Raw genomic sequence first — 21961 nt, 5'->3', positions numbered from 1 at the left:
CTACCCACACCAGGCAGCGCTCTAGCAATTCAATATCAAGCAATGGGCTCATCATTGGCGGCTTCAGCTAGCTCAGACTCGGTTGGTGGTAGAATTCACCAGCATATTGTCTCTCCAACTATGCCACCATCCGCGTACGATGTATCGTATCCTAAGTCACATTCTTTGTCGGAATTGGGGAATCACAGTCGAGTCGAGCCAATACAGAGAGACTCGGTGTACGGCAATGGATTCATCGATGAGATTTACAGCACGCCCTATAACCTACATTCAAGCGCTTCTGGTACCATGGCTGAGTATTACAGCCCTTTGGGAGGCGGCAGGACATGGAATTCTGTACCAGCACCAGCAATGACGGCTGAGTTGGAACAGTCACAGAATGCAATCTTCTACAGTATGACCATAATCGTTTTCTTATGTAATGGACACAACTGACCTTGTGGAAGCTACTGACGTCCCATCTTTCTATTCAACCGCCAATACGCTCTCTTCTGAAGATCTTACCGGAAATCGCCTCCTACCAGTGCCAACAAGTAGTGGCCCGCCATCCGGTCATGGTAGTAGCACAACGTCAAATTTCAGAGACGCTGAAGGGACAACTTCTGGACAGGCTTTTATGACAGGAGTAGACACTGGAAATGTGTATTTCTCTGGACTAAAAAGTTTAAGCTCCTCCAGAGCCAAGTCCATTTCTACATCCATTCCATTTTCAAGTATGTATGACACCAGTGGCATGTTATCTCGCGAAGAGAAACCCGAAGTTCATAGTCCCAGCCAGAACTTGATGAGATACTCAGGAATCACCGATAGTGCTTTAACGATGGCCCCAGCAACGTCCTTCCCGCGATCCGGTACTGCAGACTCGAGTGACTTAGAAGATCCCCTGATTATGTCTATGAACGGAATCAAAGGTTCCCAGGATGATGGTTATAACAAAACCAGCAAGTCGCCGGTTTATGGATACAGGCTGCGAGACCGCCATGATGAATATGTGACGCGGTCAGATTCGGGGTCATATAGTCATACTAGGACCTTTCTTCACTCTTTATCCAATGTCCGTGGTTTGTCCTTGAGTCATCAGGGTTATTAATTCAAGTGTTTTGACGCTGACTCTCATGTGTATATCTTTGTTTGGGCGGTAGTTTATCTACCATGTGCTCATACGTGGATAGCTCGATTTTACTGTCTTATTTTCTCTTTTCCTTCATACTTTCTTTGTTTCACTTGAATCGCGGTTAGTTCATCTACTCTGAAGTTATTCTAGAATTTTATAATCGGTTTTGTTACGTTCGATGTTTCATTCTGCACATTTACATATCGTTCTGCTGGCCCCATTATCATGTATCATGATGAATAGGCCATAATTGCTATACAAATCTGTAAAAAAATACCGTACATACTCCTCTCTTAGATTAGACACGCTCCATCGCTTATCCAACCAGGGAAGGGAAATCAGGGAATACAACAGGAATGTAAGCTTAGGACGAATGTGTAATATTTTGACGCAGCAGCACTCAACCAAGTTTAAGCATGATGATCTTCTAAAATCTCCGCAGTAGCTATACTTATATTTTGACGAGAAAAGGATTGACAGAGACCTTTCATGGCTTGACCGATTCACAAGTTAAGTGTGGTCTCTATTGTTTTTAGGGTTGTGCTGCACGTGATGCCCTTTAAAAGCTTATCTTATCAGCCCGCCAAGACGCATCTAATTTGGCCGCTCTTAAGTAAGAGACCACGAAAGCAACTACATAGATTACAGTCAACGTCGAACTTTCAAAGCTGTGTATACAGTTTGAGTGGCTTCCAATCAGGTTAGTAAATGGTTTTGAAAATCTGATTGCTTATAAGGTATCAGATATTCTAGAGTTCAGCCAATGATTCACATATCTTGTCGCTGGCGATGCGCACGCGATGCCAGTGCCCGAATATACCGGGTCTGTCTTCTCCAACGTGCCTGAGATGGGTTCTGTTGGCGCTAGCACTCTGGCTGGTCCGAGTGCAGGCATTGAAAGATCATGAGATACGCGACTTAAGGTAAGTTATTTCCTTTACGGCTTACATTAGACACCTGCTGAGCGCCTTCGTTTCACTGGTGCAGATTACAAGCCGAACAAATGTTCTATCATGGCTACGACAACTATATCAAATACGCATTTCCGGAAGATGAATTGCGCCCTCTTACGTGTGGTCCGCTAACCCGCGATCGCGATCATCCAGAGAGGGTCGAACTCAATGACGTCCTCGGCAATTACTCGCTGACCCTGATTGATAGCCTGTCGACTCTTGGTATATTGGCATCAAGCAACGACACGGGGTCTCGCGCATGGACACATTTTCAAAATGGCGTACAGGAGATTGTTCGATTGTACGGTGATGGTAGTCAGGGTCCCAAGGGTCAGGGTGAAAGAGCGCGAGGGTTTGACCTGGATAGTAAAGTTCAAGTTTTCGAAACCGTGATACGAGGGTTGGGTGGGTTCTAGCGACCATTGATATTTCATTTCTCTGCGGGTGCTAATTTGAATGTGTATTAGGTGGCCTGCTCAGTGCGCATCTCTTCGCAGTCGGCGATTTACCGGTTCGAGGTTACAACCCGTCTCCCGAAGCCGCTGATTACGCCAAGGCCTGGGATAAGAGCGCTTTCTCGTCATCAAAACAGCCAAAAGGAATCGCTTGGTCCAATGGCTTTCTATATGATGGGCAACTGCTCCGACTTGCTCGTGACCTGGCGGATCGTCTGCTTCCAGCTTTTTATACCCCGACAGGACTTCCATATCCTCGAGTGAACCTTCGTCATGGTGTTCCTTTTTATGAAAACTCTCCCTTGAGCAAGATATATCCTGGTCAAAGGTCTGATAATCGAAAGAAATATACGACGAGATTCCAATCAAGACCAGAAGTCACTGAAACGTGCAGCGCAGGCGCAGGAAGTCTCATCTTGGAATTCGCGACTCTGAGTCGTCTGACCGGTGATGGTCGTTATGAAGATCTGGCAAAACGGGCATTCTGGGCTGTCTGGTTGAGACGAAGTGAGATTGACTTGATTGGTGCTGGAATTGACGCAGAAACTGGCAATTGGGTGGCACCTTTTACAGGCGTACGTTGCTCTTCCCTGATGAAGACTATCTCGAGACTGACACATTATAGGTCGGAGCTGGGATTGATAGTTTTTTCGAATATGCCTACAAATCATACATTCTTTTATCGTCTGGTGAACCTCCCGAGTTCGACACCAGCAGTCCCTGGAGCCTCATGGACAACTATTTCATATCACTAGAAGAAGAGCATCACTCTCCTGGCTTCTATTTTCAAGTCTGGCAGGATGCACAAGACGCCATCAAGCATCATCTGTATCGCGGACATGGCTATCAACATCCACATTACGTGCAAGCAGATCTACAAACAGGTGCGACTCGAGCCTTTTGGATAGACAGCTTGAGTGCGTTTTATCCGGGCGTTCTTACTTTGGCGGGGAAAATAGAGGAAGCAACTGAGATACATCTACTGGCTACCGCGTTATGGACACGGTTCTCTGCCTTACCGGAACGATGGAATGTTGCTACTGGAGAGATAGATAACGGCCTCGGATGGTGGGGAGGCCGTCCCGAATTCATCGAGTCAACTTACTATCTGTACCGAGCAACCAAGGATCCATGGTATCTCCATGTAGGCGAAATGGTCTTGCGAGATATTAAACGCCGCTGTTGGACGCGATGTGGCTGGGCCGGACTTCAAGATGTGCGTACAGGCGAGTTGCAAGATCGCATGGAAAGCTTCTTTCTTGGAGAAACAGCGAAATATATGTTCCTGCTTTTCGACCCAGATCACCTATTGAACAAGCTGGATGCACCCTTTGTGTTTACAACCGAGGGCCATCCGTTGATATTCCCGAAAAGTGGATCAACTGCATCGTCGCCAGCAAAATCTGAGATTGAGAATGTGACCGACACTTGCGAGCTCGCCCCTGTACCTCCTCCATTCAGCTTCTCTTCCACTGCAGCGCGGCCAGACATCTTCCATGCAGCAAGTTTAGCGCGCTTGCATCTCATGCCCACTCGAAACGAAGCTGGTGGTGCCCTATTTGACTTTGCACAGGATCACCCAAGCGTGACTGCCTCTGATCTGTTCTCACCGTCCAACTATACTTTCTACCCCTGGACACTACCTCCCGAACTGGTGCCGTATAATGCAATGAGCTCTCCGATGTCAATACGGCCCACACTGGACATTTCTTTCCCAAAATTGCCGGGCATGATTATTGGGTCGGGGTCAATGGAAAGAGTACAGGATGGTGTTCTGCTCAAGTCAATTGGGGGTTTGCGACTTGGAATGGTCCAGGATATACCTTTGGGTATCGAGGATGGCTCTACGGGAATTTACACGGATTTGTTTCGGATCCAGGTGATCAACAACCTACCACTTGGCAGGGATGAGAAGGTGTACTTGTCGCGCGAGATCGTATTTGATGTATTAAGTCCGAACGATCCGCATTTTTCCCGTGTGCGCGATCCGGTCATGCTGGACGTTGTCATTGACGTTGAGTCGGAATCAACCCAGTCGAAGAACAAGAATGATACGAAATCATCTCGCCATCAAAAGTCCAAACAAGAGCAAACTATTATCCGGCAAGAATCCCCTACGCTTTCGGATGATGGCACTTTTTTGAACGGACAGATTTCAACGGCATCAAGTGTAAGAACAGCGCTTGCTGCATTGATGGGTCATATTTCTACTATTCTAGGTGATGAACGCGGAAACAACTTGGACGGCGACAACGAAAGCCACTACTCTGGGAACGTACAAAGCTCTTTATTCAAGAGAAAAACCTCTAGCGGTACATCTACTCGACTCATACTCCCCGCCATTAACTCAATTGGAGCAGGATCAGCTCCAATACCTGATATTGTAGATGCTGCTATTTTTTCACACAATGGTAAACCAGCGACGACCCGACTAACATGGTCAAAGATATATCTTGCGGATGAGCTCTGCGACCATCGTTTACCTGCCGACGTACCCCGCGAATATCAAGTACTTGTCATCAAACGTGGAGGGTGTTCATTTTCTGAGAAGCTGAAAAATATTCCCGGCTACCCAAACTCTGGAAGCAGCAACGACAGCAATCGTCTCCAGCTTGTCATTGTCGTATCGTACCCAGAACATGACGCAGGTTCGATGTTTTCCTTCTATCATGAAGGCAAGGAAGCCTTTCACGCCAGCGACGAACAGCACTTTTACGATGAACAATATTATCAACGACCATTCACATCAACGAACCCGAACCTGATGCAGGCTAGGGCAGCGCTATCCTCTGAGAGCCGACTTGTCAGGCCGCACTTGGAAGAAATACAAATGACTTCGAGTGGATTGCCGCGGCGAGAGCCCATCAGCATGATTATGGTTGGTGGTGGGGAGGAGACGTATGAATTGTTGAGAAGTTCTACCGGCCTGGGGGTTAGGAGGAGATGGATTGTGAAAAGCCAGAACGTTCCGATTGGGAATTTGTATATAATATAAGAGTTTCGAGTTTCAATGTACATATTGATTTTCCTAGGCACCTCTTTTTTTCCAAGACAACAACGGTTTCCGAGGCTACCTTATGTCCCGGGATCCTCATAGATTCGCTACAGCAATAAGCTCATCTATAATCCTATCAATCCCTTCAAAGATCGAGATATGCCCATGACCTTCAAGAAGATGAGCCTTGACTTTATCCTGCGGCAAATGCTCCGCCAACCACTTCCCATGTCCAAAAGGCACCATTTTATCCTCGGTCCCCTGGAGAAGCACAACGGGCACACGAATTTCACTCAACTCAAAACCCCAAGGTTTAAGCAATTCCAAGTCATCATCAACCCAGCCGTCGGCATTGTGTTTAAGGCCTTCTTGCAACATATCAATCATGTTTTGACCAATTGTATCTCTGTTCTGGATCAAAGTGGCATTGTCGCATGGCGGAAGAAGGGTGGACATTGCTTCCATGACGCCGTCAAGATCAGATTGTAGGAATTCCTTGCGATGGGATTCGCAGAATTGGCGGAGTTGAGGTTCTCCTTTGAGTGCTTGGGAGAATTCCTCGACATCTGTGATTGCGTATGTTAGTGGGTACCATCTTCTGAGGATCCGGAAGAAGAATACTTACTGTCTTCGCCTTGTCCAACCCACCAGTCTAATCCTTCCACGCCATAAGGGCCTACACCGGCAAAGGATACAGCAGCGAGACAAGTGGGTAATCGAGCTGCACAAGCAAGGGTAAGGGGACCTTCTACAATCAGCATCTTTTTTTCCTTTTACCTCAATCACGGGTATGAACACATACCACCACCACTCCATCCACCGACAAGACACTTCTTCACACCAAGATGATTAAGGAGGGACTTGATATCAGCCACGGTATCAACAACCTGTCTACCTTTGTTTCTTGATGAACCTCCATAACCAGGTCTTGACAGCGCAATAACCTTTATGCCTTTCTTTGCGCAGGCAGTAACAAGATTTGGAGCCGGTATACCTGCGCTAGGTGTACCGTGGAGCCAGACAAGCGGAATTCCGTCCTCGGGACCATTCACACAATAATCCAGATTGCGTCCATCTGGGAGCTGAAACTGCTGGAATTGCTGTGGCATGATGGATGAATCTCAAATCTATCAGAGAATGCTAAAAAACTTTACAGGAGCAGAATCAGTAAGAGATTTGAAGAGATGGTTGCATATATACGTACAAATCATGGATTTTTACGTATGCTTAATTTATTAGCAATCTTGACCCCGCCTTGAGGCTTATCAACCACTCAGACCGCGTATAACCGTGATCCATGTGGGAGATTTAATTAAATTGATATGGACTAATTGTCTGTTTACTAGACGACTCTGCTGTTTACAAGCTTTTAGTCTCGACTGGATAATTCACGTACTACGTAGTCTCAGCACGACTAACTACCGATTTGACGCAAGTTGTTGAGGCAATTACTCGACTTAGTTTCCCATCTCCACTGGATCATCAACAATACTTCCTGCGAAAAATAAGGGACCTATTTCTATGATGAGAGTTTCTTCAAAGCTGTATCAAGATGAAAAGCATGTCTTGTGTCTTGTAAATTCGTCACTCGAATTGTAGATAGGGCTCGGGGCACCACGTGACAGCTTGGCCTCTTTTGTGTAAACTGCTACGTGACTCACACTTCCTTCATCTTCGAATCTCCAGTGAGTTAGCGATTGAATATTGAGAGACTGTTTTATGCTAGATAGTTTTCACCATCCGAATGTCGGTGAATAGGGTTCGCTGTAGTGCGGAGATTGAGCTCAAACTTGTCACCACCATTCTAGTCAACACTGAGAGTATTCGCATTTGACAGGAGAAAGAAGAGAATAGCTAGACTGAGTCTAGGTCGACACTGAGCATCATGATTGTGGCATGTTGTACCTGATATGTGGAGTAATCCAAAAGCTTGTACTGGGATAAGCTTCTCTGGACCCATCTGAACAAGAAACTGTAAAACAATCTTTTTGTCAGCTTGTCTTACCGCCTAGCTAACTTGAAGTGTTATAAATCATCAATCCATGGAGGACTTGGGTAAAGATTTACATCGACATCGGCATCGCCCTCATACCTAAGTATTACCGGGTCTTCGAATTTCATCGGGAGATTTCAATATCGAATCTCCCAATAAACGAGACAAATCAGAGTAAGGAATAAAAAAAAATTCATTACCACTTACATTAAATGTGTATTGTTCCTTTCTTGGCCTAATGTGTTCTTCTAGCACGCAATTGTTGCATGGTGGGATATCACCATATCGTCCCAGTGTAGTGTCCAGGAACATCAAACCACTACACAGAACGAAGTGAACAGACAAAAAACAATGTCATCCACCACCGAAATACCAGGCCACAAACCCATCGTCGCCCAAGACGCCATAGCCGAAGACTCATCCACAAACCGTTTATTAGATCACAACCAAACCATCCTCCAGCAACAATTCACCGACAAGGCCAACATCGCAAACTTCCAACCTACATCTTCAACTTCCTCGGAATCAAAAAGGAAAGTGTACTATTTTGCCTACGGCTCAAACCTCTCTCCAACACAAATGCATCTTCGATGTGAACATGACCCTTCAACGTCTGGTCGACCATTAGCCATTGCGCGAATAGATCGTTGGCGATGGCTGATTTGTGAGAGGGGATATGCTAATATTATTCCTCCAAAGGAATGGAGGATAGGTAGACAGGTAAGTCATGGAGAGATGGTTTCTGTTTCTTCTTCCTCTCTGTCTACGGCGGCAGAAGAGAGCGATGTTGTTTTTGGGGTGTTGTATGAAATGACACCTGAAGACGAGTATCTTCTCGACGGGTACGAAGGTGTTGACCATTCAGCGCCTGCATCACAGTACGGCAATAAGATTCCCACCGCTATCAGACCGAGAGAGCAAGACAATGGTGCTTACAATAAGTGGTACGTGCCCGCGAAAGTTACAAAGTGGCTTGTTACGGAAGAAGGCCAAGAAGAGGATGTTACGGTGTTGGTTTATGTCGATGAAAAAAGAGTTACTGTTGGACCGCCAAAGTTTGAGTATGTGGGTAGGATGAATAGAGCGATCAAGGAGTCCCTGGAATTAGGCATGCCGAGGAGCTGGGTGGAGAGTGTTATGAGGAAGGCTATTCCTGAATCCTAAATGTAACAAATTCTACTTATTTAAAAAGGCGAAGATCCTGTGTTGGTATCTAGCTGATAGCATGATTACACGAGTGCACGGTATATTATCAACATACGCTGCCAAATCGATACTGAGCCCAACTCAAACTCTTCTCTGGTAAAGTCCACAATCGTTCGCCCACGTCCTCCCCAGCAGCACCAGCGGCAACATGCAGCGGCAAGATATGCTCAAAAGTGGGATTAGCCTGTCGAGCAAGAGGCTGCTTCATCAGTGTAGACAATGCAGATCGACGGTCCTTTGCAGCAACGGTCACAGCTTCTTTGAGAACTTCATCGAAAGTGTAAACATATCTAGAAAAAAAAGAAGAACCATGTAAGTTCTAGGTAAATCTTGAGGTAGGCAAGGACTAGCTTACGGCATAACTTTGTTCGTATTCATGATAGACCGGTAATCGCGAAGATTGTGGACGACCATGCCTGCGCCCATAATCAAAATACCTTCATCTCGTAAACTCTGTAGTGCCTCACCCACGCGGTAATGTTGATCTGAATCCTCACTACCGAATATCGAGACTTCTACAATCGGTACATCTAATGGGTTCTTCTTCGGATCAAATGCTTTTGGCAGAGTTAGCATGCGCAGGAATTATGTCTGGAGGGATCAGAAATACCAGCTATAAACCCAGCCCAAACTCCGTGATCAAGACCCCTTTTCACAGGCTCAACATCAATACCCTTAGCGCTTAGCCTCTCCATAACTTTCTCCGCAACTTCCCTACTGCCCCTATTCGGATACTCAACTTCATAATAATGCGGTGGAAACCCATAAAAGTCATAGATCAGATCCGTCTTTTCTGCAGTGTTGATCTGAATTGTATTGGGACCACCTTGCCAGTGAGCTGAGAATACGACCACGGCTTTTGGTTGGACTTTTTGCGTGATTTCTTGACCGACTTCGGCTAGTTTGAAGTAGGCTGGGTGTTTTGTGTCTCCTATGAAGTTTGGCCCGCCGATGCCGAGGAAGTAGACCGGCGTGCGTTTGGAGGAGGTCATGGTCTGCGTAAGGGGTTCGAGTTGTGAATTATTGAGTGTCTCACTTATTATCTTTGCGGGACAGATGTTTGTGTATTGCGGAATAGCGTGGTAGATGATTGGAATACACAAACTCACAAGTAGGACAGAAATAATTTGTGCGGATTAGTGAGAGAATCGAGGGCATTGCGCCATATTTCTGACCTTTCTTGACATGTTTGGGGAAGAGGGGAAGTCTGCATTAAATCAACGCCGAGATGATTAGCTGCAATCTTCCACATTGAGCTGACAAATCCGGTGCCGATGCACCGATTGTGCTTTGAAGTCTGTTTAGCATATTATAGCTAATCTGTAACCTTCTCCTCATTCATTGAACTTCATTCAGATTACGACCGCGCGGGATGAACAAGGTTTTAGTGGTGAGGTCTATTTGGCCAATGATAGTTCTTAATTCACTCTCGGAAAGGATCCACCCGCGCGGCTTGTGGGTCCGTCTTGGAACAAAAGCCCTAAAAGAGTCATGTTGGATGCTCACTCACCTCGAATAAAAGAACAGGCTCCTGATTATCAATCCTCGGACTCATCAATGAATTATACCGAGATGCTTTTAATAATATCTGGACTCATAGGCATAAATAAGACGGCATATCCCCCCAAAGCGACTCCAATATGGCTCCTTCATTGTTATCCAGATCCAAGAGCAAAGTCAAATCGTTCACAAGTCGATTCCTCTCTTCAAAAGTTACAATGGCAGCTCCCGTTGTTCTCATTCTCGGCGCCGGTCCCAGAATTGGTGCCTCCGTCGCAGAAAACTTCGCCAGTAAAGGCTACAAAGTGGCTGTCGCATCTCGCAAGGGAGAGAACAAGATCAACGAGAAGGGCTACCTTTCCATCAAAGCAGACTTTACCAATCCCGAGTCAATCCCAGCCGTCTTTGAAGCTGTCAAGGCTGAGTTTCAAACCGCGCCTAGCGTTGTTGTGTACAATGCAGCGACTCTCACTCCTCCCCCGGTTCAGGACTCTGTGCTGTCGATTCCGTCTGAGCGGGTAACTGGCGATCTAATCGTCAATACCGTTAGCCCGTACGTTGCGGCACAGCAGGCTCTCGCTGCTTGGGAGAGTTTACCCAAGGAGGCTAAGAAGACCTTCATATATACTGGAAACGCCTTGAGTAGCAACATTATCCCCATCCCGATGATGTTGAATTTGGGTGTTGGAAAGTCCGCTTCATCCTTTTGGGTTGGTGTTGCTGATGCATTGTACTCTGCTAAGGGAATTCGGTATGCCCTCGTTACACATGTTGTTTTATACACTGTCGCTAATCTGTACCAACTCGATAGATTCTTCTATGCTGACGAACGTCACGAAGACGGCAAGTTTAAGGGCATGGCAGTCGATGGCCCTGCGCATGGTGAGTTTTATCCACAGCTGGCAAGCAACGACGGTGGTGTTCCATGGCACGCCACGTTCATCAAGGGCAAGGGCTATGTTAAGTTTTAGGGTCGCAAATGATGCAGGTCTTCCAGACGGTTAGGCTATCATGTATGTTGTGGTTAGACTCATAGTATGTGCAGTTTGAATCAAGTACCTTGATATACCTGCTGCTTTATGTAGTAAAACAAGATACCAAGATACAGAAGGCGTTCGGATCTGCCTGCCTTAGGGATCGGTGAAGATAGACAGAAACTCGCTCATATATTAGCGAATACTATTGTTTCTAATAAAAGTCCCCGGGTACTCACGGACCGTACGATTAGTCTCAGGCTAAATCTATCACACAAATAATCCCTGTCCGATATGTCTCACAGATCCCCCCTCCCTCTCCCTCCTTGAGCAATTAATCCACGGGTATGTATAAGAGCAGCGTCAAGCGCGACAATGTTTTAAATTCTAGAATTTCCGTTTTTAGACTGTGACTCACAGACTCAGACTGTACTATGGTTGGGGCCGGTAATTTTGTTAGCACGATTTTTTTACAGGGGTTGAAATCCAATGAATTCTGCCAGTCATATCTGATTACTAATCTAATATTTTGTATGACCACCTCGAGCATCTATTACAGCTTGGCATCTAGCGTGCATAGAGTCAATGAGCTCCTTCAAAAACTGCTCAGGCAGTGCATCCCAAGCAGCTCGTACAACCTCACGGAGTCGATCATAAGAAAGTTGCTCATCATCTGGATATTGTTCTTGAATCCAATCCTTCATCCAATTCCATACTGCTTCAATTGGATTGAGATCAGGTGAGAATGCTGGCCAATAAATTGGATATATCCCACGAGAATGAAGCTCTTCGAGAGTCTCCTTACTCGCATGGCCAGGTGCCCCATCCTGCATAAATTGAAGCCAGATATCGTCTCGTAATAAGCGAATATAGCCATCAATAATTGGTATAACCCGTTGACAATATCTCTCCGAGTTAATAGTTCCCCATTCCCTCTCCCAGAATAAACACGGACCCTTGTTATTCCCATGAAAAGTAGCCCAGAACATCCATCCACGTTTCCGTGCAGGAGAGGATCGTATGCAAGTCTCTTCTAACTCTTCACCAGCCTTTCTAGTTACCCAGATTCTCGTATGAAATCCTGAAGTAACCCATGTTTCATCAGACCAAAGGATACGATTCCATTGTTCAGTCGTCCAATTCAAATGCTCTAGGGCCCAGGCAAGACGTACTTGTTTATGTTTATCTGATAGAGGAGGTTTATTAAGAGCCTTGCATTGTGTAACCTCGTTTTTTAAGAGCTCGAGCCAGGGCGTGCTTTCCAATAGATAGGTTAAGCTCTTGTATAACCTTATAATAAGGCATACGTCGCGTACGCTTCGAAGAAGTAATCCATTCGATAATATGATCAACTTCAGCCTCGGAGAGCTTCGGAGGGTTGCCACGGGCCTTTTTAGGGGTTGCTTGCTGGCTTTGGCACGTATATTGGACTTGGCGATAGCTAATTTGAAGTTGCTGAGAGATTTGAAGATATGTAAATCCAGCATCTCGAAGGGTTAATACTCGGATCCGTTCATCCCTATTCAGCCGTGCTGAATTCTGCCTGGAATCAGATGGCTCGAGAGCTGCTGCGCTTGTTGCCCTAGGGGGGCTGGTAGGCTCGGGGGTGGCCATATTGATCGTCAAATGTCATATATCTAGGCTTGAAAGGCTGAAAGCAGACGGATGGTCAATATTCTATTTAAAAGGCGGTGAGCCCCGGAGCCTGACCGCCTAAAAATCGTACTAACAAAATTACCGGCCCCAACCGTAGTAGTATTTGCGTCAATTAAAAAGCATCGACAAATGATAGGGTCGAGTGTCTCCATTCGTCCCTCCTTTGCGCTGGCCTTCACATGCCGAACGGCCAACGATTCGATGTGGAAACAGTATAAGAAAGAATATACTCTATTGTCCAATAAACAGCAATATCATGGCCTGTGTGAAAGATATTGGATGCATCTTCGCTACCTGATTTGAGCGCTCAAATCCAGCTTTGTTATTATCAGCTATCGTAGAGGGGCAATCTACATCTTGTGGCTGATTTTAGGGCGGGGCTCTCTGGATAGGGCCACTGGTGGCCGACGGGCTGATGGACTGATCGATTTTGACTAAAGGCTGGTCTAGGTCTCGACAGCGATACGACTGTTTGACCTTGATGTTCCCAGTGGGTTGTTGTTCGTATATGCTGTCGAGTCAGAAACAGACGCGTAATGAAACGTGTAAGAAGAAAAGTCGAGGCTGTTTGATGAACTGGCCTGGATCTGTCGGTGGATGCGTATGTTACTATGTAGCATTTGTCTGTATTTATTGTAACAGCCAGCCTGCTCCGACCAGATGGCGTGCTTCATGTAGATGCGGTGTGTATGATCCATTTCTGTATGTCTGGATGTACAGGTACATGTGGTTCTACGGAAACTTGCGTTCGCTCTCATCAAAAGCGGCCATAATACAGCCACCTGGCTCATATCGAATAGACAGATGTAAACAATATAATTGTGAATTAAGAAACAAATCTGAAGCATCACAGATTAATAAAGTGGCAGGAATGGTACTGTAATGTCGTATACATGTATCAAGTACTGGTACTAAAATTACATACATCGGATCAGATCACCGACTGAGACGCGGAAAAAAATTTAGAACACCTTTCTATTTTTTTTCTGTAGCAAAACTTCCCCTCCTCTCTATCGCCTCTCTGCCTATCTCTCCCGCCTTAGTTAGTCCCGCCTCCTATATTTTCTTCTTTCTTCTTCCCCCTCCCCCCATTTATATACTCTTCTCTCCCCCTCTTCCGTCCGTCGTCTTCCTCTCAGCATGTCCCAGCAGATCACTGCACAGGATGCCTCCAACACCGCCCAAGAGTCCGGACACGCCACCTCCCATCCCCCCCGCACCACCGAACTCGCCAGTCTTAAGATAAGACTTCGATCTGCTTTACGCCAGTTTCCCGACTTCCCCGAACCCGGCATTCTCTTCGAGGATATCCTACCCCTCTTCGCCGATCCGACTCTTCACGAAGCCCTCATCCGATCTCTCGAGTTGCATATCCTCGAGACATACCATGAGAAGCCCGATGTCATTGTCGGCTTGGATGCCCGCGGCTTCTTGTTTGGACCTAGTCTTGCGTTGAGATTGGGCGCTGGCTTCGCTCCGGTGCGCAAGCGGGGTAAATTGCCTGGTCCTTGTGAAACCGAGTCGTTCAAGAAGGAGTACGGCGAGGACTTTTTCCAGATGCAGGCAGATGCGGTGAAGAAGGGGCAAAAAGTGCTGGTTGTCGATGATATTATTGCAACGGGTATGTGTTTTCCTTCTGATGGGGTTGGTCTAATATGCACCCTCATCGGAGAATTTCATTCATGTCTAGCCCAATTGCTAACGGAGTTTTTTCTACTCAATAGGAGGCTCTGCTGCTGCTGCCGGCAATCTCGTCACGAAACTCGGAGGAACCTTGATTGGATTTGTCTTCATTCTGGAACTCGACTTCCTCAAGGGAAGAGACAAACTACCTGCTCCTGTGTTCACTCTTCTTCATGGACAAGAAGGAAAGGTATAAACCTTTCCTCTTTGGATTTTTATAATCTCTCCACACACGTGGAAGACATTATGATTCTTTCCGCAAGCTGATTTCGGCATAAAATTTGTTTTACTTTTCACCTCGCTTTCTTGGTGCATGCATATCATGGAGAGAGATTCAGATGAACACCGGCGGATTCCGAGTTACAGGCAACAAAAATTCAACAATCATAATGTCGACCGGTGGGTATATTTCGCGGTCTTTGTTAGCAGACTATGATTTCGACAAACATGCAATACCGCTCAGACTATTCCCACCGCCAGACAATCCCATTATTCGGCGTGATCTATCTACTCCAGAAGATCTTTCAGTCGAAAAAAAAAGACAGATCCCACCGCGAACAAGAGAAAAACGGAAGTCTGCAGTTCCTTGAAACATTATGAGCGAGGGCTTAATCACCTCTTAATAATACCACTATCGCACCACTTGCTTTTATTTCGTCTGAACATTTTAGATTCCTCCATTTGGTGGACTTCGTCAACAATTGCTTACTTAATGATGTCGTGCGTCTTGTCTATGCAAACTAGATAGTTGTCGTACGTTTTACCGTTGGGATACTTTATTATTTTTGTACATAGATTGCTGAACATTGGAGATTCGAAAATCCGAGCTGTCAAGCTGTCAGACTCAGAGAGAACAGGCAACTCAGTAGGCCGATTAGTCAGCCAGATATCAGATCCACGTGATCGCCCCACCTCGAGTATTTCTTCGGACTTTCCAACCGACTCTCTTTTCTCTTCTTTTGTCAACACACAACACGAGATAAATGTCCTCGCGTTGAAATGTCTTCTAAAATTACATTCTAATATCTATATTACTTCACATAATGTCTCCTGCTCGAGTTTTCGAACCTACCCACAAAGATAATGACCTTCAGACACTGACTTCCGCACTGGATGCGTTGTTGGTGACTGTCCACCAGTTAAGCTTGAGGGAGCAAGAGCTTCAACGAAGAGTCAGACTTGCTCATGACGAGGTTAGTTTGGTGTCTTCTTTTTTTTTTCTGCCTCCCTTTTATATGCCCAATTTCTTGTGTGATGAGAAATTTTTCGAATTAGCTCTAGATCGTGAGCCGCGCGTCGGCCGTGACATTTTGCATGTATTACCTGACAAGATTTCATTTTGTCTTATTACTTTTGTTTTTTACCCAAGTGAATCTTTCGCTAACTTGTCAAAGTATAGGAAACTAGCCGATCGAGTGGAAGGAGGCCTCACCAATGTAGAACAAAGTGTATTGGAACAAATTCGTCCAACCGACTCTCAACCTCTCCCGAAACTAGACCCATCGCTAAAACCTTTAGACGTCGTTGATAACCTCCAAGAACACGGACATATCCAGCGTCAATTACTTGATGTCGTAGTAGCGGGTATCATATCCTCGCGATCATTTGACGGAGATGTTCGTACAGATGACAATGCGAGTCTTGAGGTCACGTCGAATAATCCCTGCGTAGTGGCCGCCAAGGCTCGACGTTCGTCTCTGTTTGAACGCGATTTTACAACTTCTAATGGTGTAAAGGGGAGTCTTCGCTGTCCTTATGCAAAGCCCTCTCAGGCAACTACGAATGGACATGTGAATGGCACGGCTTTGACAACGGTCAACAATATAGATGGGCAGAGCAGTAATACTAAATGCGCTTTTGATCCTATCAAAGCTGATCAAAGCACTACTGCGCAAGACCGCGCCTCCAACACAGGCGCCTCTGCTAGATCCTCTGCGGCTCGTTGTCCAATCCGATACATGGATGACCATTCACCGGAAGAACTAGCCAAATATTTCGAGATGCACAAACATGAAATTCCTAGAAGTCATGCAATCTGTGTTTCTCGGTTCCAGAGGAATCAATCTACCATGCGTCAGATTGACGCCAAGTACGGCAGTCTGGTAAATATGATTCAAGGCCTTGGTGAGAGACATAAACCACTTCTCCCCGAGTCAGGACAGAACGGTAGTTCAGTGGAACGTGTTGAGAAATGGGCGGAAGACGTCAGCTCCAAGTCACCACATCCAGCAACATTGAGCACAGTGGAAGAGGACGAGGTGCTTGGAGACAGAGTGGCAGGTGATGAGGAGGATAGAGTGGGCCACTTTGAGCGTCCTTTACGAGAAATCCGGGTTGGCGAGTCGCCTAGTCGTCCCTGGGGTATTCCTGTTCCGATCTTGAATCATAATCAGCCTGCTTTGGGCAGTGCTATCAACAGTCCTGCTGCACCTATTCATGTTCCGGAATTGAAGACGCCAAAGCTGACTAACTCGGACATACCTTCTGCTGTAGTGCAGCTCCATGATACTACTTCACCTACACCGGTCCGACCAAAGGGTAAATGCCCATTTGATCATACAGCATTCATGAAGAAGCCCGAACCTACAGCTGATGCTACTTTGAAGGAGGCGGGCTCTCCTATGTATCAGCAGCATATGAACAGCAATGCGAGAGCCCAGGAGGACAAGGTCGATAACGCCTATACAGAGCCAAAGGTACAAACATCAGCGCCTCCGCCTCCATCTGCACCAGCCTCAAACAACCCATCACAGATGGTCTTCAACGGTCCTGTATTTTTCGGATATTCAGCCGAAGAAACAGCGGTGTTGATGCAACAGCTGAGTTCCGGGAAGTGATTCTTCTTATCTATATACCTACATATTTATTTTGTATATACCTTTACGAGACATGACTTGAGCAATTATTGTTTTCGAGCGAGCGTTGGTTTCTTTACATACTATGAATACTCCTAATATTGTTCTCTATCAGAGTTATTTCTTCACAAACCATGACTCGTAGTAGTAGCCGATACCGGAAGAGACGATATTCAGCTTCAAGGTTGATCAAGTCAACAAATATTTTCTCAGACCGACTGCATGCTGATATATATCTCTTAGATCATCCCAAGGATGTAGATGTTGAACGAGAGGTGGCCCCTTCGACAAAAATAAGTAGATTATTAATGCAACTCAATTATTGTAGCCGTACCACTGACGCTGGTGAGGGGCAATCCATACGGAAGAGGAGTAATTTATTCCCCACGGGAAACTTCAACTCTCGGTCACCTTCATCTCTTTTTTTCTTCTAGTAACCAATCGCACTTTGTACGTATCTACTTAATGCAACCCATATCCTCCATCTCTCGGCGAACTCTTTCTCAATTGATGTCGTCTAGTCTTCGACCAATCGCAACTTCACGGTTAGCTCTACACAGTTCGCATCTTTTGTCGTCAAGCAATCGCAATTATACGCAGAGTTCCGCAATGGCTACTGAAATGACTCCTGTTTTTGCCCAGGATGCTGCTCCTCGTATGTCTCAATCCATTCCAAACGAACAAATACCGGTAATATGATGTTGACTATGTTATGTATAGCTGCCGGCCCTTACGTACGTTTTCACTTTCACGTCCATCCCCTCATCTCCGTACTAACCCTAAACGCATGACAAAAGTCCCACGCAATCAAAGCCCAAGGCCTAATCTTCGCTTCCGGCTGTATCCCCTGCGACTCCGCCGGCAAAATCCTCGAAACAGGCACCCTCCAAGAAAAGACCGCTCTATGCATTCAAAACGTGCGCGCGGTCCTCGCTGCTGCCGGATCCGATATTACAAAAGTCGTGAAAGTGACTGTGTTTTTGACGGATATGGCTGATTTCGCGGATATGAATGAGGAGTATTCCAAGCATTTTGCGCATAAGCCCGCTAGGAGTTGTGTGGCTGTTAAGCAGTTGCCTAAGGGGGTGCCGGTTGAAGTTGAGGTTGTTGCTTTGCAATAAATGAATTCATTGAATATACACAATTCAATTCATTAGCAGAAGGGTGGAGATCTGGTTCATATAAGCTAGGATGGGCTGGCGAAAACTTTAGAGGCATGGACATGCTCAATTCAGAATCTTTGCAGATGACATCAATGGAATGAACACTGTTGGTTCCTTTCAGCTTTCCTGATATATTGTACAAAATCAATATAGGGACTTTAGTATACAACATGAGTCATGCGTTTTGTGATTTGAGGAGGTACATTGCCCGTCCCAACTCCAGAAAAGAATGTTAAGTACACTAGTTGATGGTGGTATTCATGGACTATGACTAAGATCATGTATCAAAAGATACCCGGCTATGCAAATTCTCGTCTGGGAAAGGACAAGAAGTAGCGTACAACGCACCTGGGCTGGACGTGCAACCACTGTATATGATGAGCACACTGATGTACTCACATTTTGAACACATCAATGTCGTTACTAAGTAAACAGATCTGAAGTTTATAGAATCATGTAGCCCCAAGGAGAGATATCGCAAAAATACTGACAGTTATGAGGGACGCTCCTTTAGATATCGAAGATCATCCAAAACCTCCGCCACATCTTCATACTGCATTTTCCAGCATTTCTTAATCACTGGTCCGAGTATCAAATGTCGAGTATCAGGGAATTGCCAGCTGCATAAAGATCTTCCACTGCATGATCCTGTTTATCGTCGTCGGATCTTTGCGAAGTCACAAGTTTCGTAGATGCCAGATCCCATTGCAAAAATCTCGTCTTTTACCGACGGATAGCGCTGCCATAGCTAGGGATACTGAGCACGAGCACTTGCACTGACATATGCATCCTCGCCATCAATTGACGATCCCGCAAAATCGGTGAATTTCAGGTCATCATTCATGTCTAATAGATTTTGAGACCTAATGTCTGCTTGAAGAACGTTCTGACTATGAATATATTGTAGACCTTCTGCCATCTGAATGGACCATTTTTACATCTACTCAGCTGACGTGACTTTGTTGTTCTGTCGAAGGCATTGTAGGCATAAGAAAAGCGGTTCCTTCACTTGCTCCCTCACGATACCTCTCGGTGGCAGTAGAGAAATAACTTTCACAATTTGAGGATGCTGGCCGAGGTGTTTGTATATCCGACATTCGATTTCGTGATTCCGATCCTCGTTGGGGCCACCGTAAGGCCATTTGATGACTTCATCATTGCGGTACTTTGAGATAATGCCAGAAGTGCATCTGGCCACCCGTGGAAGTTTTGCAAGCTTCTCGAACGATAGGGGAATCTCACCATGCTTGATAGCTGTATTTCAAGGCTCCAAAAGGAGTAACTGGATATGAGAACAGAACAAGAAAGTGGTATAGTATACACAGACCATACCTTCGGCGATAGCATCAGGCGATTCGACTACAACTGGTATATTAAGACGTTTCCAAGAGGTTATTTTCAAGGAAGCCGTTGTAAATGATGGATCAATATGTGCCTTAACCAATATGATTATGAACAGGGGAGGTATATGGAGTTATCGGATGAGTGACTAGTATTACTACGCTCTCCCACACTATCCCATTCAAGGTTCTTGCATTATTCATATGACCTACCATCTCCCCAAAAAAACTTTTATCCTGTCTCAATCCTGTCAGAATTATTACGAAATGATAGTACCAATAACCATTCAAGATTCCTTTGTTCACTTGTAGTTTAACATGCAATAAATATTAACTATATACTTAATCTTTTAAACGCTCCAGCACTTTGCCTAACTAAGTTTCGTCTTGGGAACCTTGAAGACCATATATCCGAGTATGGCACTTCATCCACAGAACCATTTGTTGGAACGATGATATGCAGGATCTAGGTGTGATCATTCGGAATGCCTGAAGATACAACTGCATCCCATACGTGCGCCTTCCGATTATATGGCAGATATTTCGAACAATTTAGCTGGCCAAGTGACATTGTACCATGCTAAACGACAGAACGATGAAGCTTTCTCATTATGCATAGAGCTACTATATAGACCAAACACACATTTACGGAAGGACGCATAAGTGTCCCGTGCACAGGCAGCTGTTAGCGTGGTAAACAGATTGAAGATGACAGAATCTGTACATAATCCTTCTCTACCACTCATTGACCAGCACGTAACGGTAGCGTGCTTTGCCGTCGTTTAAGTCTAGAATGGTTTGATTTGCGTCCTTCATGGGCCGTTCCTCAATCCAGGGCTTTATCTTCTTTTCGGCAGCCAATGCCAACAATTCTCGAATGTCACCTGGGGAACCTATAACAGAGCCACCCAATTTTGCACCTCTCAAGATCAATGCACCGGCAGGGATAGCCAATTTGCCATCATCGGGATTTCCTAGTTGAGTCAACGTGCCACCAACCTTTAGAAGGCCAACATATTGGGTCAGAGGCATCTAAACAGCGATAATTAGTCATTGGCTAGGGAAAATGGTTACATGGAATCATTGAACACGAACCTTTGCCGATGAGACGGTGGATAAGATGATGTCTAGAGAGCGGTTATATTTCTCAGCCCAGCCCTCATCCTCATCTGTTGCAATATACTCGTCAGCACCGAGCTTAAGGGCGTCTTCCCTCTTATTTCCCTTGCGGGAAATAGCAACTACTTTATCGGCTCCGAGGGCCTTTGCAAAGAGGATACCAAAGTGGCCCAGTCCGCCAACTCCGATAATACCAACAGATTTACCTGGGCCACATCCGTCGCGCTTTAAAGGTGTGTAGGTTGTAGCTCCACCACAGAGCATAGGAGCCGCTTCCGCAGACGGGATAGAATCGGGGATTTTCACAACGAAATGGGAAGGGGTGCGGTTGTAGAGCGCATAACCTCCATACGATTTATCTCCATTCATGAAAACCCCGTCATAAGTTCCTGCCCAGTGACGGCCGCAGTATCTCTCATTTCCTGATGCGCAGTCCTCACAGGGCCCCTTGCGACCTAAACAAGATTCTCCTTGGGCACCAACGCCGACTCGATCGCCGATTTTGATGCCGCCTTCCGCCTTGGAGCCAACTCGGACGACTATGCCAACGATCTCATGTCCGACGCAGCAGGGATAATTTGTAGGGCCCTATCAGTCAATCGGTAAGCAAGGAATGTCTTTGATATTGGCAACGACCATATTCTCACATACCCATCCACTACGCAAGGCGTGTAAGTCGGAACCACAGACACCGCAATGGGTGATTTTGATATCGACATCGGTCTCTTCCCACTCCTTGGGCTTGAATTCTCTCCATTCCATAGCGCCATTTACAGACGCGGGGCTATCTCCCATCCAACCCTCGAACTTATAATCTTGAGAACTCATGGTGACCGGAATAAAAGGTGTATACGTATACTGAAAAGATGCCTTGGGTGCTGAAGCAACTTTAAGATTTGAAAGAATCCTCTGTGACAGCAGTGGGATTTTGATGCTATTTATACTAACTGCCGAT

General features: G+C 45.8%; 12 protein-coding genes across 15 annotated transcripts, besides 3 other annotated features; 7 read left to right on the top strand and 5 right to left on the bottom strand.

Moving 5' to 3' along the window:
- Positions 1-25: 25 nt before the first annotated feature.
- TSTA_006410 (uncharacterized protein) lies at positions 26-1282 on the top strand. Of its 2 annotated transcripts, XM_002488227.1 has the most exons (3): positions 26-394; positions 447-713; positions 798-1282. In XM_002488227.1, the coding sequence occupies exons 1-3, from the start codon at positions 43-45 to the stop codon at positions 1088-1090; spliced, it is 912 nt and encodes a 303-aa protein (XP_002488272.1). In that variant the 5' UTR covers positions 26-42; the 3' UTR covers positions 1091-1282. The 2 variants fall into 2 exon arrangements, with proteins under 2 accessions (XP_002488272.1, XP_002488271.1); XM_002488226.1 differs by having other exon boundaries at positions 447-1282.
- Positions 1283-1903: 621 nt separating this feature from the next.
- Positions 1904-5517, top strand: TSTA_006400 (ER glycosyl hydrolase (Edem), putative; the record flags this gene model as incomplete). Its single annotated transcript, XM_002488225.1, has 4 exons — positions 1904-2037; positions 2102-2472; positions 2535-3097; positions 3148-5517. The coding sequence occupies 4 exons, from the start codon at positions 1904-1906 to the stop codon at positions 5515-5517; spliced, it is 3438 nt and encodes a 1145-aa protein (XP_002488270.1).
- TSTA_006390 (valacyclovir hydrolase, putative) lies at positions 5488-6677 on the bottom strand. Its single transcript, XM_002488224.1, has 3 exons — positions 6320-6677; positions 6143-6262; positions 5488-6083 (listed from the first exon to the last, which is right to left on the bottom strand). Exons 1-3 carry the CDS (start codon positions 6624-6626, stop codon positions 5614-5616), a joined length of 897 nt encoding a protein of 298 aa, XP_002488269.1. The 5' UTR covers positions 6627-6677; the 3' UTR covers positions 5488-5613.
- Positions 6678-7861: 1184 nt separating this feature from the next.
- Positions 7862-8674, top strand: TSTA_006380 (uncharacterized protein; the record flags this gene model as incomplete). Its single annotated transcript, XM_002488223.1, has 3 exons — positions 7862-8230; positions 8291-8571; positions 8593-8674. 3 exons carry the CDS (start codon positions 7862-7864, stop codon positions 8672-8674), a joined length of 732 nt encoding a protein of 243 aa, XP_002488268.1.
- Positions 8675-8714: 40 nt separating this feature from the next.
- Positions 8715-10542, bottom strand: TSTA_006370 (aromatic ring-opening dioxygenase LigB subunit, putative). Of its 2 annotated transcripts, XM_002488221.1 has the most exons (5): positions 10227-10542; positions 9826-9923; positions 9327-9711; positions 9072-9273; positions 8715-9006 (listed from the first exon to the last, which is right to left on the bottom strand). In XM_002488221.1, exons 3-5 carry the CDS (start codon positions 9706-9708, stop codon positions 8763-8765), a joined length of 828 nt encoding a protein of 275 aa, XP_002488266.1. In that variant the 5' UTR covers positions 9709-9711; positions 9826-9923; positions 10227-10542; the 3' UTR covers positions 8715-8762. The 2 variants fall into 2 exon arrangements, with proteins under 2 accessions (XP_002488266.1, XP_002488265.1); XM_002488220.1 differs by lacking the exon at positions 10227-10542 and having other exon boundaries at positions 9327-10047.
- Positions 10435-11187, top strand: TSTA_006360 (uncharacterized protein; the record flags this gene model as incomplete). Its single annotated transcript, XM_002488222.1, has 2 exons — positions 10435-10967; positions 11028-11187. 2 exons carry the CDS (start codon positions 10435-10437, stop codon positions 11185-11187), a joined length of 693 nt encoding a protein of 230 aa, XP_002488267.1.
- A 524-nt stretch (positions 11188-11711) lies between these two features.
- On the bottom strand, positions 11712-12804 carry TSTA_006350 (transposable element tc3 transposase, putative; the record flags this gene model as incomplete). Its single annotated transcript, XM_002488219.1, has 2 exons — positions 11712-12376; positions 12498-12804. 2 exons carry the CDS (start codon positions 12802-12804, stop codon positions 11712-11714), a joined length of 972 nt encoding a protein of 323 aa, XP_002488264.1.
- Positions 11715-12512: a mobile genetic element.
- Positions 11847-12431: a mobile genetic element.
- Positions 12403-12705: a mobile genetic element.
- Positions 12805-13732: 928 nt separating the features above from the next.
- TSTA_006340 (adenine phosphoribosyltransferase 1) lies at positions 13733-15377 on the top strand. The gene is made up of 2 exons (XM_002488218.1): positions 13733-14467; positions 14571-15377. Exons 1-2 carry the CDS (start codon positions 13987-13989, stop codon positions 14723-14725), a joined length of 636 nt encoding a protein of 211 aa, XP_002488263.1. The 5' UTR covers positions 13733-13986; the 3' UTR covers positions 14726-15377.
- A 119-nt stretch (positions 15378-15496) lies between these two features.
- On the top strand, positions 15497-17600 carry TSTA_006330 (uncharacterized protein). The gene is made up of 2 exons (XM_002488217.1): positions 15497-15722; positions 15924-17600. The coding sequence occupies exons 1-2, from the start codon at positions 15573-15575 to the stop codon at positions 17364-17366; spliced, it is 1593 nt and encodes a 530-aa protein (XP_002488262.1). The 5' UTR covers positions 15497-15572; the 3' UTR covers positions 17367-17600.
- A 187-nt stretch (positions 17601-17787) lies between these two features.
- Positions 17788-18768, top strand: TSTA_006320 (L-PSP endoribonuclease family protein (Hmf1), putative). 2 transcript variants are annotated; one of them, XM_002488215.1, is made up of 4 exons: positions 17788-17834; positions 17906-18039; positions 18105-18118; positions 18182-18768. In XM_002488215.1, the coding sequence occupies exons 2-4, from the start codon at positions 17994-17996 to the stop codon at positions 18503-18505; spliced, it is 384 nt and encodes a 127-aa protein (XP_002488260.1). In that variant the 5' UTR covers positions 17788-17834; positions 17906-17993; the 3' UTR covers positions 18506-18768. The 2 variants fall into 2 exon arrangements, with proteins under 2 accessions (XP_002488260.1, XP_002488261.1); XM_002488216.1 differs by having other exon boundaries at positions 17788-18039.
- Positions 18769-19040: 272 nt separating this feature from the next.
- On the bottom strand, positions 19041-19792 carry TSTA_006310 (uncharacterized protein; the record flags this gene model as incomplete). Its single annotated transcript, XM_002488214.1, has 3 exons — positions 19041-19185; positions 19306-19437; positions 19605-19792. The coding sequence occupies 3 exons, from the start codon at positions 19790-19792 to the stop codon at positions 19041-19043; spliced, it is 465 nt and encodes a 154-aa protein (XP_002488259.1).
- Positions 19793-20622: 830 nt separating this feature from the next.
- On the bottom strand, positions 20623-21834 carry TSTA_006300 (zinc-binding alcohol dehydrogenase, putative; the record flags this gene model as incomplete). Its single annotated transcript, XM_002488213.1, has 3 exons — positions 20623-20919; positions 20983-21594; positions 21658-21834. The coding sequence occupies 3 exons, from the start codon at positions 21832-21834 to the stop codon at positions 20623-20625; spliced, it is 1086 nt and encodes a 361-aa protein (XP_002488258.1).
- Between the last annotated feature and the right edge of the window lie 127 nt (positions 21835-21961).

The sequence above is a fragment of the Talaromyces stipitatus genome, genomic scaffold (genome assembly GCF_000003125.1).
Source record: "Talaromyces stipitatus ATCC 10500 scf_1105507295517 genomic scaffold, whole genome shotgun sequence".
NCBI lineage: Eukaryota > Fungi > Ascomycota > Eurotiomycetes > Eurotiales > Trichocomaceae > Talaromyces > Talaromyces stipitatus.
Note: the sequence above shows the minus strand (reverse complement) of the source record. Positions and strands in the feature narration are given on the sequence as shown.

Coding starts and splice junctions, on each gene's coding strand:
- TSTA_006410 (XM_002488226.1), top strand. CDS start 43: ATGGGCTCATCATTGGCGGCTTCAGCTAGCTCAGACTCGGTTGGTGGT. Junction 395..446: donor ACAGAATGCAATCTTCTACA/GTATGACCATAA, acceptor ACCTTGTGGAAG/CTACTGACGTCCCATCTTTC.
- TSTA_006390 (XM_002488224.1), bottom strand. CDS start 6,626: ATGCCACAGCAATTCCAGCAGTTTCAGCTCCCAGATGGACGCAATCTG. Junction 6,263..6,319: donor CGGTGGATGGAGTGGTGGTG/GTATGTGTTCAT, acceptor TGATTGTAGAAG/GTCCCCTTACCCTTGCTTGT. Junction 6,084..6,142: donor GGTTGGACAAGGCGAAGACA/GTAAGTATTCTT, acceptor ACGCAATCACAG/ATGTCGAGGAATTCTCCCAA.
- TSTA_006370 (XM_002488221.1), bottom strand. CDS start 9,708: ATGACCTCCTCCAAACGCACGCCGGTCTACTTCCTCGGCATCGGCGGG. Junction 9,274..9,326: donor TTGGGCTGGGTTTATAGCTG/GTATTTCTGATC, acceptor CTCTGCCAAAAG/CATTTGATCCGAAGAAGAAC. Junction 9,007..9,071: donor AATACGAACAAAGTTATGCC/GTAAGCTAGTCC, acceptor TTTTTTTTCTAG/ATATGTTTACACTTTCGATG.
- TSTA_006340 (XM_002488218.1), top strand. CDS start 13,987: ATGTCCCAGCAGATCACTGCACAGGATGCCTCCAACACCGCCCAAGAG. Junction 14,468..14,570: donor CGATGATATTATTGCAACGG/GTATGTGTTTTC, acceptor TCTACTCAATAG/GAGGCTCTGCTGCTGCTGCC.
- TSTA_006330 (XM_002488217.1), top strand. CDS start 15,573: ATGTCTCCTGCTCGAGTTTTCGAACCTACCCACAAAGATAATGACCTT. Junction 15,723..15,923: donor TCAGACTTGCTCATGACGAG/GTTAGTTTGGTG, acceptor AACTTGTCAAAG/TATAGGAAACTAGCCGATCG.
- TSTA_006320 (XM_002488216.1), top strand. CDS start 17,850: ATGCAACCCATATCCTCCATCTCTCGGCGAACTCTTTCTCAATTGATG.